At 39.1% G+C, this 15,414-nt stretch overlaps 1 protein-coding gene across 7 annotated transcripts in view; it reads right to left on the reverse strand.

Annotated features, from left to right (window-relative positions):
* The window catches only part of KIF26A (kinesin family member 26A), a 97,688-nt gene that overhangs the window by 10,074 nt on the left and 72,200 nt on the right, over positions 1-15,414 (reverse strand). For 5 of the 7 annotated variants that reach the window (XM_074542278.1, XM_074542281.1, XM_074542279.1 and 2 more), the window contains 6 exons: positions 5,678-5,887; positions 3,618-3,711; positions 2,865-3,127; positions 2,432-2,615; positions 1,978-2,137; positions 101-263 (listed from right to left, as the gene is read on the reverse strand). In XM_074542278.1, the coding sequence (XP_074398379.1) occupies positions 101-263; positions 1,978-2,137; positions 2,432-2,615; positions 2,865-3,127; positions 3,618-3,711; positions 5,678-5,887 (1,074 nt within the window). Of the gene's footprint in view, positions 1-100; positions 264-1,977; positions 2,138-2,431; positions 2,616-2,864; positions 3,128-3,617; positions 3,712-5,677; positions 5,888-9,049; positions 9,161-15,414 lie in introns of those variants that run through there. The other 2 variants (XM_026791202.2, XM_014264544.3) reach the window with 2 other exon arrangements.

Here is a 15,414-nt window from a genome sequence, read left to right on the forward strand (position 1 = left end):
TGTATTACTTCCTACCATCGAGAAATCCCATGTTCCCCTACTGAGAGGTTAGGAAAACTCATTTTCAAATGAATTAATTTCTGCTTGTTTGTGAACCAACCTTGGATTTCTTCTTTCTCATGCGGTGGATTCGCGATGCGAGCTGAACAGTTGTGAGTGTCTCTGCATAATTGGCTGGGGAGTCAGAAATGTGTGCAATCATAGTAGTCCTGCAGTTTATATTCCCAAGTGATTCCCTCAACAACATTGTCAACTTGTTGTCCCTGTGCAAAAAAAAAAAAAAAAAACTAGATTATTTAGAGAAACCACCCCCTCTTTTTTTTGCAGAATTCTACACCACAAGCTGTGCTTTCACTCTCATGTACTCATGGTACGAGTAGGTAAGAAATATGCTCCTGTTATTGACCACACTTAGAATGTGTCTAAATGTACACATACCAAGGTACCAATATTTTAATTTATCTGCCTGTGTATTTACAGTATGGTAAGTCATTCTGTTGCTTAGAAAACTGTAAACCAATTGACTGATAATTAGTTTTCTCAGGTTTAGGTCATACTACCCCAAGAGCTCATGACTGCTGTGTTTTCAGCTGAACAGACTTAGTACCTGGATAGTTACACTCTGTGAGTTCTATGCAAACACTTTTAACAATAAGAAATATAAGAAGTCAACAGAAATTGTAAGAAATCTCTAACTGGACGTAACAATGTTAGATATCAGAAATACAAGTGTCACCCCAACTAATCTACTTTCCTTTCTGCCACCTGTGGTCTGCTCTGACACAGCAAAAGGGAAGCAGAACTTCTCTCCAAAGGCTTTCCTGGTGATGTAAAGCCTCCACTGTGGACAGTAAAGCTGACAAGACAAGTGACATTTTGTCTTCCACTGGTCTCCAAGACATCTTTCCCCACGGCTCCTTGGAGTAGGAAGCTCCCTGCTCCCTGAGCAGTTCCAACCTGAGGGAACTCCTGTCATGTCTGGTCACTAAACCACAGTAGGTGACCAAGTTGAGGATCTGCCCTTCCCTCTTCTAACCCATCCATCCTCTTACTCCATACACAAGCCTAGCAAGTAGCCTGAGGAAAATATCTCTCTGTCTAATACAGAGAAAAGAAGAAAAACCACCTGTTTGAGATGCATCACTAGATAAATATGTGAAATGACATGATTGATAATGCATTATAACTTAGTGCTGTTGTTAAGACAAGCAGCAATTAAATTTAAGGACTGAAGGTCAAGTTCTGGTAAGGGTGCTTACAATGTGGCTGTTGTGTTTAAGCTAGGGCTCCCCACAGGTGTGTTAGACACAAAATTGTTGTCCACAAGACAGTCCACAAAGGAACACACCTAAACATTCACTTCTGCTAAACTAATGTGCAACATGGTGGTCTTTTTTTTTAATTTAAAAGATGTATCATCCAAAAAGACGCACAGAAATAACAACCTTTGATGACCATACTTGATCAATACTCAATTATTTTCCAAAATTTCAGTACAATTTTTACAATTCCAAAAAGAGGATAAAATCCTATGAAATTTGGTTTCAATTATTCACTAAGTCCAGCTGGCTGAGATCAGCCAGAAATTCCAAATCTAGGAAACAAAGAGAGAGAAGAAAACATCTTAGCCATTTTTCCCCCCACTTTTTTCAATAATCAAACCCTCCTCAACACCTCATCCAAATTCAGTAGACCAATATATCATTTTTGACCATCTAACTAAGAATTTCATGTTACCTGAACATTTGAAAACCTGTGTGTATGTTGATATGGACAAACAGACAAAAGATATGTGCATCTGTAGGAGTGGCCTTAAAAGAAGGCAGACCCCTCTCTGCCTTCAACTTCATATTAGGTGAACAGTAAATTGTTCAACTTCAACTTCATATTAGGTGAACAGTAAATTGTTGATGCAATCCATTTCTCAGGTAACACCAGCCGCAAATTTAAGAAAATGCAGACTTAGAATCCACTTACTTATATGGCACATGCTTAGCACCATTAATTAAGGCCAAAATGACGTTGCCCAGGGCAGAGAGAGACAGACACAGAGAGCCTCCTCCGTCTCGGCTCTTGCTCAGCACTTTTTCACAGCTCCCCAGATCAATGAGATGCAAACGACTGCGTCCTCCAGACACTAAAACAAAAAGGGGAAAGACAGTTGTACATCACGTTCTTGCATGGACTCATGCCAAACCTGGTATTCAAAATGCATTCAAATGAGGAGAATAATGCATACAGCATGGGTTAATGGCTAAATTAACATTTAATTGTAAGGAAACCAGATATTAGTCACAGCTACAAAAGTTAAAGGTGACTCAACTGGCTTGAGAGTTCATTTTTTTCTTTTTAAGTTAACTGCAAATTATTATTAAAACTAATGCAAAACCACATCATTTAAAAATAAACAGTAAGGTAAGAACATTCATACTTCCTCCTTTGCCACTCTTCTCCATGCGATACTGGTATATGTGAAGAGTAAAGAGCATGTGTGAATTCCTCCTATCTTCCTCCTCACATTCAGGCTTGCTGGTGCTCCTGGCAGCAATTGCAGCATCAAGGAAAAAGGCAGCTTTCTCTGCTGTTGGGGCCCTTAGCTCGCTTTGGTTTTGAAGCTTGAATATAAACAAGAAAATGACTAATTAGCACAGGGGCATTTTTTTATTATTTTTTGCTGAACATGCTAAATCTCCAGGGCACAAAGAAAAACAAATATGTACACCATGGGAGATGAGCTTATAAATTAAAAGCAATAAATTTTTTTTACTGGCTTAAAAGTTGTCATAATTGTTGTCAGATAAAAGGAAATAAAAAGTAGAAGAAAGTCAGGCTCAGAAAAATCTATGTTGTGCTATTCATTATACCTGGGTTCCACATATTGGATCTTCTCTCAGATAAACCCCAGGAGACTGGCCATCCTGAAGGCTGCCAGTGGCTACTTCAGCTAACAAATCCTTAAGGTTTTCATCTTTGCCACTGATCTCTACAGCAGATACTCTAATAGAGAAACGAGTTCCAGTTTTTTCTTTACGTTCATTGATCAATTTGAAGAGCCAAGAAATTGCACAGGGGATGATACCAAGGCTTTGTGTGGAGTTATCTTTCCCAATCATGGTAAAAGATTTTCCTAGAATGAAAAGACAAACATAAACACAATTAACCTTTCTTGTACAAGGCCGTATGTCTTCATATTGCTACCTGATATCATCATGGTACATTACACATAATGCCATGTGCTGCACAGATAAGGGAAAGAACAGATGAAAAAATTCAAAGTATTTAATTAATAATCCATTACTATTTATTCAATTAGGCTTGCAAGTTTTGCAAGCCAGACCCACAGCAAATTAATGTTAAAAACATCTCTGATCTTTTGATTTTCATCACAATGCACCTACATAAACTTGCTCCTGAATAAGCTAATCTGATGCTACATTTTACCTTTTCAAATTAAAACTTACAATCACAGTGTAGAAATAAACCGTGATAAGTTTGCAAAGCTAATTAAAAAGAAATTCTAATCTATTCATATACTCCAGGTTTATTGTTCCAGGAGCTGACAGCATGTAATTACCAGACTGACATAGTAATTAACTGTAACGAATTTGGGAGCTCACCAAGCTTGACATGACCAAAGCAAAATATGCAACCATCTGCACCATTCACAACAGACTGGATTACTTCTGCTACTGTTCCAGAGCATACCTCAGCCTGAAAGAAAAATTGGAGACAAATAAGTGAAAGAGCATATACTGCTGTGGATTTTACTGTTCTTCTGTAATGAAATGAATGACTCAATATTTTTGAGGCGCAATATTCTCCCCATTTTTATGGCATCAGTCCTATTATTTTAGTAACTATGCTATCTCAAAAAATAATAAAATATGCTACTACAGCTAAAATAGTTTTCAATTCTATTAAACCTATTCTCTTGGAATATTGATTCTATGACTAATGTAGCAAACTGAATGCTATCCAACCAGGCTTCCTGCTGGTATAATAGCTTAGCCAAGGCTATTCAGTAACAGTAGCAACTCCACTGAAATTAAGCTACTCAGGAGTGCTCAGAGGAATTAAAAAGACATCCATACTGGAGAAAATGCATTAAGATCCCTGAATAAGATTTCATAGTATTACATTTTCCTCTTCCAGTGGAAACATCATCATCAATAAAGAAAATTTGCTAAAATACTTGATTGTGCTAAAACCAGTTTATCCACGTCAGGGAAGGTTTCAAATACACAATAAGATGATCTATTAAGTACAGCAACTGGGGGCAGGGGAGGGGGCTGCTGTAAATATGTAACTACAGTGAAATGATAAGGCTGTGTTTGCAGGTGCATGGCAGCAAGCTTCCCTCCAGCAATAACACCACCACAGAAGGGGCTGCAGTGGCCAACGTCACCCAAAAACATCACAACAGGCCATCCAACAGGGCTGCCACAAGGAACTGAAAATCCATCCCAAACCAGGGATAAACAGCCTGAAGGACTGGTGCCAAAACCAGCAGACACGCAGGCTGTGACCAGCCACCTTGCAGCAGGGCTGGCAGCACAAGTAAGAAAATCTCACTTCCAGTTCTGGACTTGTGTTGAGATCACTATTGCATACTTCTGCACAATGACGCTGCTTGAACTTATGCAGGATCTAAAAACAGCTTTTGGATGTGGCCACCTGTGCTTTGGGCCCTGATGTGTGGGGGAAGTTATGCCCCATCTTTAGTGCTTATCTAGAATTTAGACTCAATAGATATTTTCTTATCTACTATCTGGGACCAAAAAAATTAAACAAAACCTTAGGAGAAGATCTGAGGAGGGGATTATGAACTAGACCTTATCATATTTTGTCAACACTAATAGACTTTTTTCACCTTACACTATATTTTTCACCCTAATTTTTTTTCCAGCAGTTCAGACTTGGTGTAGTTCTTCAAATGCTGCTGTATTAGTTCTTTTTGAAAGCTGTTCTAGGATTTTATTTTCTGAACCAAAGATTTTTCACAGAAGGACTTATCAGATGTCCATGAGTGCAACCTCACTGAATATACAGCAGACCCCAATCCTCTCAAAGACCAGCCATCCTGTCTGTGTAGTAGATTTCAGGTCTGAGGCTACTACTGAATAAACGCTCCCTTTTGCAGGCCAAAAGACAGACATGCACCTCCATCAGCACAACCATCAACATAAAATAATCAGCCAAACCACAGTATAAATAAACTGGAAAAGGTGCAGATAATATTAAAGCTCCCTGTTCCAATATAACAGGATTAGCTTCATCTTTCCTCCTAACAGCATTTAGTTTAACATTAAGCACATGTTTATTTCCCATTGAAAGCTGTGGGGAAGGACTTTATTTCAGTCCCATCAAATGGGTTAAAACCTAGCTGGATGGAAACTGGATTTCAAGCTGGCTGTGTGCCTTTCTCTAACAAGAGAATACACAAGAAGGTAATTTCATCAGCAGACCCATCTCCCCAGGTATGCTTCCTTAATTTTATATCTCAACTAAACAGAAGATGTAAGAATTTACCCACTTGTCTATTAATTACCATGTTTTCTCCAGGCATTAAGGCAACTCATTCAAATAAAATTCCTCAGAAACAGAAGGAACTCCTCAGGCAATCAAATGCAGTGGCCAAGAGAAGACTCAAGAGGTTTTACATGAGTGACTCCAGTACCTGTGAAGCATCCTGGGGGAAAACTGCATCAAAGGCAAACATCTTTGGGACAGCAACAACACCTCTTCTGTGACCTGCATTGGAGGGCCCAGTCGCTGCTGGATCATAAAATGTGATTTGCTTTTTTCGTGGGTCTACCTTTAGGAAGGACATGGATTCAGATGTTTCGTGTGTCCCTTGAGAGGAACAAATCCTCACCATCACTTTCACCTGCAAGGATTCAGAAGAAAGCAACGACTTGAGTTCCCAGCTACAGATAAACATATGCAAAGCATTCCTCCCAAACCCACTCCCCTTCCCATGATGCGTTTGCTTGTCATGTTTAGGTGTGTCAGAACAACCGTGGGACAAAAACAGAGCCAGATTTTCCAGCCTGGGGTCTTCACTGAACTAATTAGGTTTCAAAGGTGCACTTTGTCTCTTCAGTTGACGCTGTTCCAGTTTTACCAATTCAATTTATAAATGTCTGATCTGCAAGTATGATCCACTGTAGGTGTAACACGATGCCAAAGAAAAGAAAATTCTATTCTCCTGCCTTTCAAGTACTCAATGTAACTGAAGGGACACTTTGAAAACCAGTCTGAATAACACAAGGCTCAGACAGCTACTGCATTTGAAATAAGTCTAGAAACTTTCAATTTCTCATTCATGTTATTCTAATAGCAAGGTGTCTCTCTTACACCTGTCCCAGGCAGTTGCCTTTATGCTGTCATTGCTAGATTCTTCAGTGCTTAGTTGCAGATTTAATGGGGGGAAAAAAAGAAGGGAAAAGAAACCAAACCACAAACCACTAAAAGGTCAAAAAGCTGGAAAAGAAACCTCTCACAAAGGTACATTTCTATTGCAGCACTACAAATTATGATATCCTACACAGAGGTTTTTAAGACAGTATCTTTAGAAAGCTCCAACTTGTTGGCTGTGATTTCCAAAGCACCTTAAGGGAGCCAAGTGACTGAGTCTCAGGAAAATTCAGCAACAGCGGCACACCTGCTTCTTTTAAGCTTCCTGGAAATCATACTTTTACTTTAAAACCTGTGAAATACTGCCTCACACCCACTTACAACCACCTAGCCTTATGAAATGCTCCCATGTCAGAACTAGCATGTTTTATATACCTTGCACTGAAGCAAATTACTATTACAGGTGCAACTTCAACTCTGAACTGCCCTACAGATCAGACTTCAGAGAAAAGCAATGTTCAGTGAGAATTGCTTTTTCCATGGTGTATGAAATGTTTCAGTAAAAATCTGAACAACAGTACAATCTCCTTATTCAACTACCAGCAACTCTCACAGCAACAGAGTTAACAAGGTGGAGGCTGAAATATGCCACAGCTGGAACAATTTACATATGCACTGTCCACAGCACCCATCAGCACCTTCATCTTCTGCAGCACAGCTACTGAGCCAGGGACATCCACTCCTGTTAAAGCACATGGGTTAGTGGTGGGCCTGGCAGTGCTGGGCTAACAGCTAGACTTGATTTTGAAGATCCTTCCCAACCTAGACAATTCTATGGTTCTATGGGTCAGGCTCACTTTTAGCCCTCAGCTGGATATTGCATGTAGAAGCTGGGTTTAAAAGCACTTGTCTCTCATGAAGAATGATTCTCCATTTCAGTAAGATTTTTGCTAAATGTAACCTTAAATGTGCCAGAACAATTTGACTCCTACTTACTTCGTTTCAAGAATATTATGCCATTAAAACGGTGTGCACTTACTCCATGAACACATTCTTTGCGTCTTTACCAAAAAAAGGACTTTGCAGTCAGCACTTCCCCTTCACTTCTGTGTCCACAGAGATACTGGCAAAGGAAGAACCAAAGCTGAAAATCTCCTTCAGCAGAGCACAGCATGTGAAATGCAGGCAACAAGCAGAGACCAGAGCAGGCTGAGCACCCTCAGGGACTGAGGGACACTCGTACCAGACAAGATGACAAGGTGACAGCAGACACATCTGCACCCAGTGTGTGCAGTGAAATGCAGTGGCCAAGCCAGGATGATCCACAGCAGATGTGGGAGCAGCAGGAAGCACCATGCTGAACTGTCCCTGCCTTTACCAGCTGGGGAGGGCAGGTAATTGAAATATTCAAGTTCTCAACTGTCCCATTCTTCCATCTTCTTTTCTCTATGGGGCTAAGCTGCACACAGGCATCCCTGCACAATTCCTCAAGCACCCTCAAAGGAAATATTTTCCACAAAGCAGCTCTAAAAGCTTTTTCCCAACATTTCTTCTAAACAAAGAGGTTAAGAAACAACCAACCCTTCCCATAAACACTGCAGGAGGCTCCATCAAACATAGAAGCAAATTCTTCTACCTATTGACTAAGCTGTCCCCTGATTCAACACTTTCTTTTCTTTCACCTTTCACAGTAATACAAATATGAAAATACAGTCCCAGAAAACAAGCAAACCTTAGAATAAATGAAACAGCTGCCTCAAAAGCAAAGTGCATCAGAGGTGACACACTCAAGGCTGTTTCCCCATAAAAGCTGCATGAAGCCAGCTTTGTGTATTAGCCTGCTAGCTCAACCTTGACATGCTACCAAGGTGCTCATAAAAAACAACCTCCCTCAGGGCAAAAAAAAAAAAAAAAGAAATAAACTCTAAATATATAAATATATGTAAGTATAAATGCCCACTTGAGGGTCACTTGATTAAAATGAATTTTACAATATATGCTGTTTTCAAAGCACTTATCTAAACAGTCCTTTCTGTTCTCTCTTCCATCTATTATTAGATTATAGCAGCCAGAGCTTGGATAAGAGGAAAATTGGCTTGCTCCTGACCTAAACAGCAAGTTACCTCCATCAGAGCATTGCTCCCCCTAAACACAGTGATGGCTTCACCCACAGAAAATCCCTGTGTGACAAATTAGCTTTTTTAGACCATCTCTCTGAATCAGAAAGATACTAAAATAGCTTCCCATAATGGATCAGATCCCATAATGAATCAGATCCCAAACTTAGCAGGACTCAAGGGTTATCTTCATGTTTACAATGGAAGTGAGCTTTCAAGACAAATGTGAGGGGGAAGAGAAAAGCAGCTTGAGGGACTTCCCCCTTTAGTGTTTTGTGTATAAAAGCTGGTTTTCAGAGTAGAAAAACAGATTTCACATTTAGTTTTTCTGCCCACTAAATATATCTGTATGTGATATGTATCAGTAATTGCAGAGTTATAATGTGCCACACTCATTCATGATGCTGAGCCAGGCTCATTTCACTCAGAAATAAAGCAGAAATGCTCATGGAAGTGCCATCAAGCACAAAAATTACTCAAACATATCCCCTCACAAAAGCAAAAACTGAGAGCAGGCAGATCCTGGGTGCATGCACATGCTTCTGTGTGTATAAAGGAAAGGTTTGGTGTAATACTGTTTATTCTTCTCACACTTCCTGCATGCCTGTGGTTGAGGACCAATTTAAGTGACAGGTTTATATTCTCAGCTCCGAAGTTCATCCCAGTACTCTTCTGGAGTCAATACTGCAGGGAAACAGTACAGTGTGAGTGCCAGAGAGCCAGCAAGGCTCTTGCAATTAAACTGCAGCTTCTCCTGGGTCTCTTTATCTACTCCTCATACAAAAGGCATGCTCACCTGTAGAGACAGCAATATGTGGTACAGGAAATCATCCAGAAACAAGGGCTTGCAGGGAGGGAGGATTCAGGATAACACAGGGCCCATAAACTTGAAAGGAACTTTGGCCCATAACTAGGGAGCAAATCAGCAGTGACTGCACTCAAATGCTTTTATTTGCTTATGAAAATGAATTATTAGAATTAGGTAAAATTAATTTCAGGCCCAGTCAAAATCGCACCTTTTGTGGGCAATTATTTGACAGCATGTCCAGGTTTCTGGAGTCAACTCCAACTGCAATGGTACCAGCTAGTGCTTACATTTGTACAAAGCAAACAAACAGAAGAAAAGAAATTTAGAGGAGAATGAATCAAGAAATGGAAAAATAGACAGGTCTAAAGGAAAAAGAACAGGTCAGGGGGGTGGGAACCGAAGTGAGCTAAAAGGATTGGGGGTGAGGGGAGAGAGAGGGAGCACAAAAAAGGAAAAGACAATACAAATTTGGTGATTTCAGAAAAGTCATCTCAGACACAGGACACCCCACAACTTTTATATTCCGTAAGGAGAGCTAACACAGACATCCATCCTGTGGTGGGAATGACCCTTTTTGCTAAAATTCAGTATTATTACTTCCTTTTCTCCCCCTTTTGTTGTTTCTTCTTCAATGCAGAGAACAACGCAAAGTAAAAAAGAATTACAAGTGAAAGTTTATAAATCTGAAGTATATAGGACTTTGTACATAGACATTCATGCAGGCATTGAATACTGGATAGACGCTCTATTTTAATGAGGATGTTGATGGAAAAAGAGAGTAGGTTTGTATTTGAGTTCAATTTCTGTAAATAAAAATAAAATAAACATAAATATCACAATATTTGCACATTATTAACATTTTCTCAGTGCCTGAAGACAGCTTAAGTCATGGAAACAACTGAAGTATCTCATTAATTAATTGACTCTAATCTGGTGGGGTTTCTACACTGAGGGTTCACACTCCATTACTGAACTTTTCCAAATTCCTGTATTTGCAGAAACCAGGAGGTCAGCAGAATTGCTGAAGGAAATCCTATTAAAATCAAAAGTACTTGGGAAAAGAAGACGGTAAATATATCTTGAATATGTCATTACAAGATAAAAAATTCAAAAAAATAAATAAACTAGCATCTAATTTGGAAAAACTCTAGAAATGGGTGGCATAAGTTCAGAGGCTCCTCACACAGCCCAACAATTGGTGTTATTTTAACCTTCACTGGCAAGGGTGAGAGAGAGTTTTCAAGCAATCAAAGAATTTTATTTTTTTTAAAGTTTATCTGTCAGCATACAGTGGAAGCCAGGGCAAAGAAAGGTGACAAAAGAAAACAGCTACTAGAATTCATCTGCTCCAGCTATGCAAGGGCAAATCTAAGGGATGGATGCTGAAGCATAAGAACAAAAATCACCATTTTCATTAAAACATATGGGATTTCAAGGAGACAAATTGGCAAAAGGGTGGATTAAAAAAAAAAAAAAAAAAAAAAAAAAAGAGGGGAAGAAAGAAAAGTCTTCTGTGTGGAAGACAAGGCTATGAGATCACTAGAGAACCACAGATCCACTCAAATATCAGTAACCTGTTGGAGTCCAGAGACAAAACTCTAGATCTTGAGATCTTTAACCTTTATGAAAGTCAAATTTGGATGGATATTTAACAGTTTTCACCTGAACACCAAAATATCTCAGAAACTGAGGGATGTACATCCTGGCTGGCACCAGCCCTTCCTCCCCTTGCAGCACTCCTCCTCCTTTGATACTGGCTACTCCGTTTCACCCCAAAGGATCACAGGGAGAGACTTTCTGCCCCCCTGTCATGTGGAGTCAGTGTTCCCATGCTGTGACCTTCTCCAGCATTGCCATGTGACCCATTGGTGTGAGTTCATAATTTCCAGATCTCCCCAACACCCTGAACCAGCTGGAGTGGAGAAGAACAGGACAGAGGAGTCACACCAGGCAAAACAATGGGCTGGCTTCAGGACAGTGCAGAGCATCAAGAGTATGTCAGTGTCAGAAAGCAGGTCTGGAAAAAGGAAGAGATAGACCAAAAATCTGTGAAACCCAAAATTTGAAGCAACTGATAGCTGAAGGTGAGATGGATGGTCAGAAGCAAGCTGGCAATTTTATCTAGTAAGGCCCATACAGTTTGGATCCAAAGTGAACGAAGGTATCACAAAGCCACACATCAAAGAATACAAAACTCCAAGACCAGGGAGGCATGTGTTGTCCCAGAAGAATTTGCAGAGAAAAGAGCCACCAAACAACAGAGAGAATGACACAATCCTACATAATTCTAGACAGAAACAGACAGGAGATTGTCAATCAGGTTCTCATAGATTATTAACCCATAAGCAAGAGAGACAGAAAGGCTTTAAATTCTGAGATCAGAGAAAGGGGAAGGATCATCTCACACTTTAAGAACCAGAAGATTTGAATTCTGTTCCTAAGACTATCATGGACCTCTACTACATGTTTTAGGCAGCAAATACAAAAAAAAAATTATATATGTATACATATATATATATCTTAGAAAATTGGTCATTCATCTTTCAGTGGAGGGTGCCAAACACTCTACACAGTTTAATTAGGGAAAGACAAGTAGACAGAGAAGACTCCACTAATTCACTAGGTAATGACTAGATTCCATGGCATTTTGAATGCTGAGGAAATTAAGAGTCCTGACCCAGCCAAGTATGTTAGCACAGGCATAAGTGTAACATATGGTACCTCCTTCAAAATCAATGGATGTGCAGTGTTTATGTTTTTGTAGTGATGCTTTGTTAGCATCTGATGCTTATAGAGTTGTCAAGTTTCATATTAGACATAATGAGAAGGAAAAAATGAAAAGGAATGGATTAAAAAGCATGTAAAATTTTAAAATACATGTGCTCAAGCCTTTTTTTATTAGAATCAACTCAGTCTGTATTTTGGGAAGGTGCTGGCACTATACTGGAATCCATTTTAAAAATTCTGGTCAAATTCTGCATTACAGTGGTATCATAATCCCTAAATGAACAAGCAATTTGGTCTTTAGCAATAAATGTCATTATAACAAATTTGAATGGACACTAAATATTCCCTAGAAACATGTATCTTTGACAGGCATTGTGGAGCCAAGGAAGTTAATTTTGTCCAATGTTCACAAAATGGCATATAACAGCAGGTTAATTAAATAACTACATTAAGACACCCACCCCTCTGAATTAAGATTTCTCAGCAAGAAATTACAAAGAATTCAGATTCTGTTGAATGAAGACCATTTTCCAATGAAATCACTTATTTTTCAACTATAGTGTAAATTACATTACGAAAGTCCAAGTTCAGAGCCAATATTTTTCATGGATTTAATTGTAACTGACAGATATATAACCCCTGCTAAATTGTTTTACTGTGGGTGGTTCTTACAAGCCTTTCATATACTGCCACTACCAATGGATGGCAAATTTATATGTAAAATTGCCATACTAGCAGAGACCATCTAGCTCCCCTGAGAGAACCTAAAAAATATTTTAAAAAATCGCTTCTATATAGTACTATGCTAAAAAAGAATTTATTCTGGGCTCTCAGAAGACATGAAGGAAAATTATTTCATTTTTTCAAGGTGAAAACAAAGTACAAGAACTTATGTATTTCTATTTCACTTTTCCACATTTTTGTTTGAGCAGTTCAAGGTGTTTTGGCAGGGCTGCAAGTTCCTTGGATGATGCAGTGGTACCTACATGGATAAGTGAGTGTTTACTGTGATCCATGGCTTATATCAGAAATAATGCTTCAGTCATTAGGGAACAAGGAGCATAAAGATGACAAAATTAAGTACCTATTTGTTATCCATCATAAAACCACCATAAGAACCAGTGAATGGGACACACAGCACGCCTAAGACAACCCTGCACGATCAGTAAATCATATTAGCAGTACCTTAGCTATGGCTTAGCAAAGCATAAATGGAAGTAAATGTCTAAAACTCATAAATGGAGAGCAGTATGCATATACCTGTCCAAGAAACATGTCTGACAATTCAGGCTCTCTCTAAATGCTCCACTTCAATTGTCTCACATAGGAGCATTCTGTCATTCTAACATTAAAAAAATTGACAGAATCCTTGGAAGAGACAAGCACTTAAAGTTGCTGTTGTAAGTGATGCAGTATTATAAAGCATGAGCTGAATAGAACCCCAGAAAATAACATTTTGCATGAAAAAGGCTTCCCACCATGCTAAAGAAAAATAGCCCATTAGAATGCTATACGGCAGCCACTGTAAAAAGGATGTCTTTCTTAATACCACAATATGATAAATTATCTTAAGTAGCACATTAATGTCAGAAATTGAGTATAATCTAACTTCTTTCCAGTGACAATATTAAATGGCTTTCAGACGTCTTTCCTACTATTCTGACATTAAATTTAATAACACCCAGAGAGACCACAAAAATGATTCAGTTACAAGAATCATAGTGCACTGGATCATTGCCTTTTAAGTAGGATTCAACTAAATGGTTTGGACTCTGATGCTTTTGGCACATTCAAGAGAAAGGTATGAATTTGCTACGTAACATTTATCAGCCAGTGTGCAAAATCCCTTTCAGTATCCAGTTTGAATTGATAGTGGGATCTTCCTTTGTGCAGGAGTTTGATTACTGTTGATTATATGAAACACAGGTCCAAGGCAGACCTCCTGTTCTAAATTGTTGCTTTTTTTTCAACTTTTCCCTGCTTGGTATTCCTGTGTGTTGACAACCCCAGCAAGGACCTGTGAGAGTGTATAACACTTTGCAGTCTTACTAAAAAAAATTAAGCAAAAGGCTTAATTAAAGATTTGTATCACAGGACAAGTCCACACACTGCTGCTGAAATTATTATAAGCAGAAAAAATTGGTATTTCTGAAATATAAAAGAAATTAATAAGACATTTATTTTCCACCTTCCAGAAGACCACTTGAAACAGTGAGAAATTATAAATACAAATTGCAAAAGATATTTAAGGGCTCTCTGCCGCAGTAAGTCTCTAATAACAAATGTATTCAACCATAAAAGCTGTATAGCAATTTCACCACAGAAGAACTGGATGATAAGCATGGAGATGATGATGTTAAATTAAGAATAAATTTAGATCTTGGGCTCAAATAATCTATAACTGAGTGCACGTGCAAGAACTGGCCACCACAATCTCTCCACATTCCTGCCTTGCCCAGCAGTGCTCACAATGCACAGTAACTGCACTTGCTGCAGCCATGGGGCTTATAAAAAGCAAGAGCTCAAGTCTCTTCTTTCTCCCAGATGTGTTCTCAGATGTTCAAGACAAGGTCTCACAGCCATTGGCAGGATCTGTTCAGCTCTTGACACCACAGCAGAACACAAGACAGTCCAGATGCTGCTTTCAATCAGTTCCTTAGATTCAACTGTCTCATCACCCAGTTCAGAATAACTTTTATTTCTCTGTTGGCCCAAAAATTATACTATATTTTCCATGTTGCTTCTGTGTCTCTTAAAGTGTATTGAATCAACCCTGAGTATCAGTGGATGGAAAAAATGTTAAGAATTACTACTGCAGAGACAATACAGAAAGCCAGTCATATTTGCCATTGTAAATGCTTCAACATGTATTTTACTCTAAGCTTCCAGTGTATTTATGAGAAATGGGACTGCACAGAATGTGTCAGTACAAACAATAATTAGTCACTGCAGTATTCAGGCACTACTCATGTAGAATAAATAGTATTTTGGCACAGTTGGCATATCATTCATCTCCTCATTTTTTCATAAGGGGAGGCACATTCCTCTCATTGAAGCATCCTGGACACTGCAAGGGTTTCCAGCTTGTTACTTGTATTTTTCATTCTCGCACAACAACTTCTCCTCAGAGGTGTGGGAGGGAAAGGCTGCCCCACCAGCTGTTTAACCCCTGTAACCACACAGTGATAGTGAGGGACACTGATGACATGATCACCCAAACCACAACTGAGTACCAAACACAGCCACAGATGCTGGGGTAGGAAAAAGTGACTCCAGAATTCATCACTGATTCTGTTCCATACGGGTATCTTATATTCACTATTGGACAGGCTGCAAGAAGAAGGTGAGGAAAATGACAACCAGGAGGAATTTAAAGTAAAAAGCTGTTAGAAGAGAGACTGATGT

This window comes from Zonotrichia albicollis, chromosome 6, assembly GCF_047830755.1.
Source record: "Zonotrichia albicollis isolate bZonAlb1 chromosome 6, bZonAlb1.hap1, whole genome shotgun sequence".
In the NCBI taxonomy this organism is placed as follows: domain Eukaryota; kingdom Metazoa; phylum Chordata; class Aves; order Passeriformes; family Passerellidae; genus Zonotrichia; species Zonotrichia albicollis.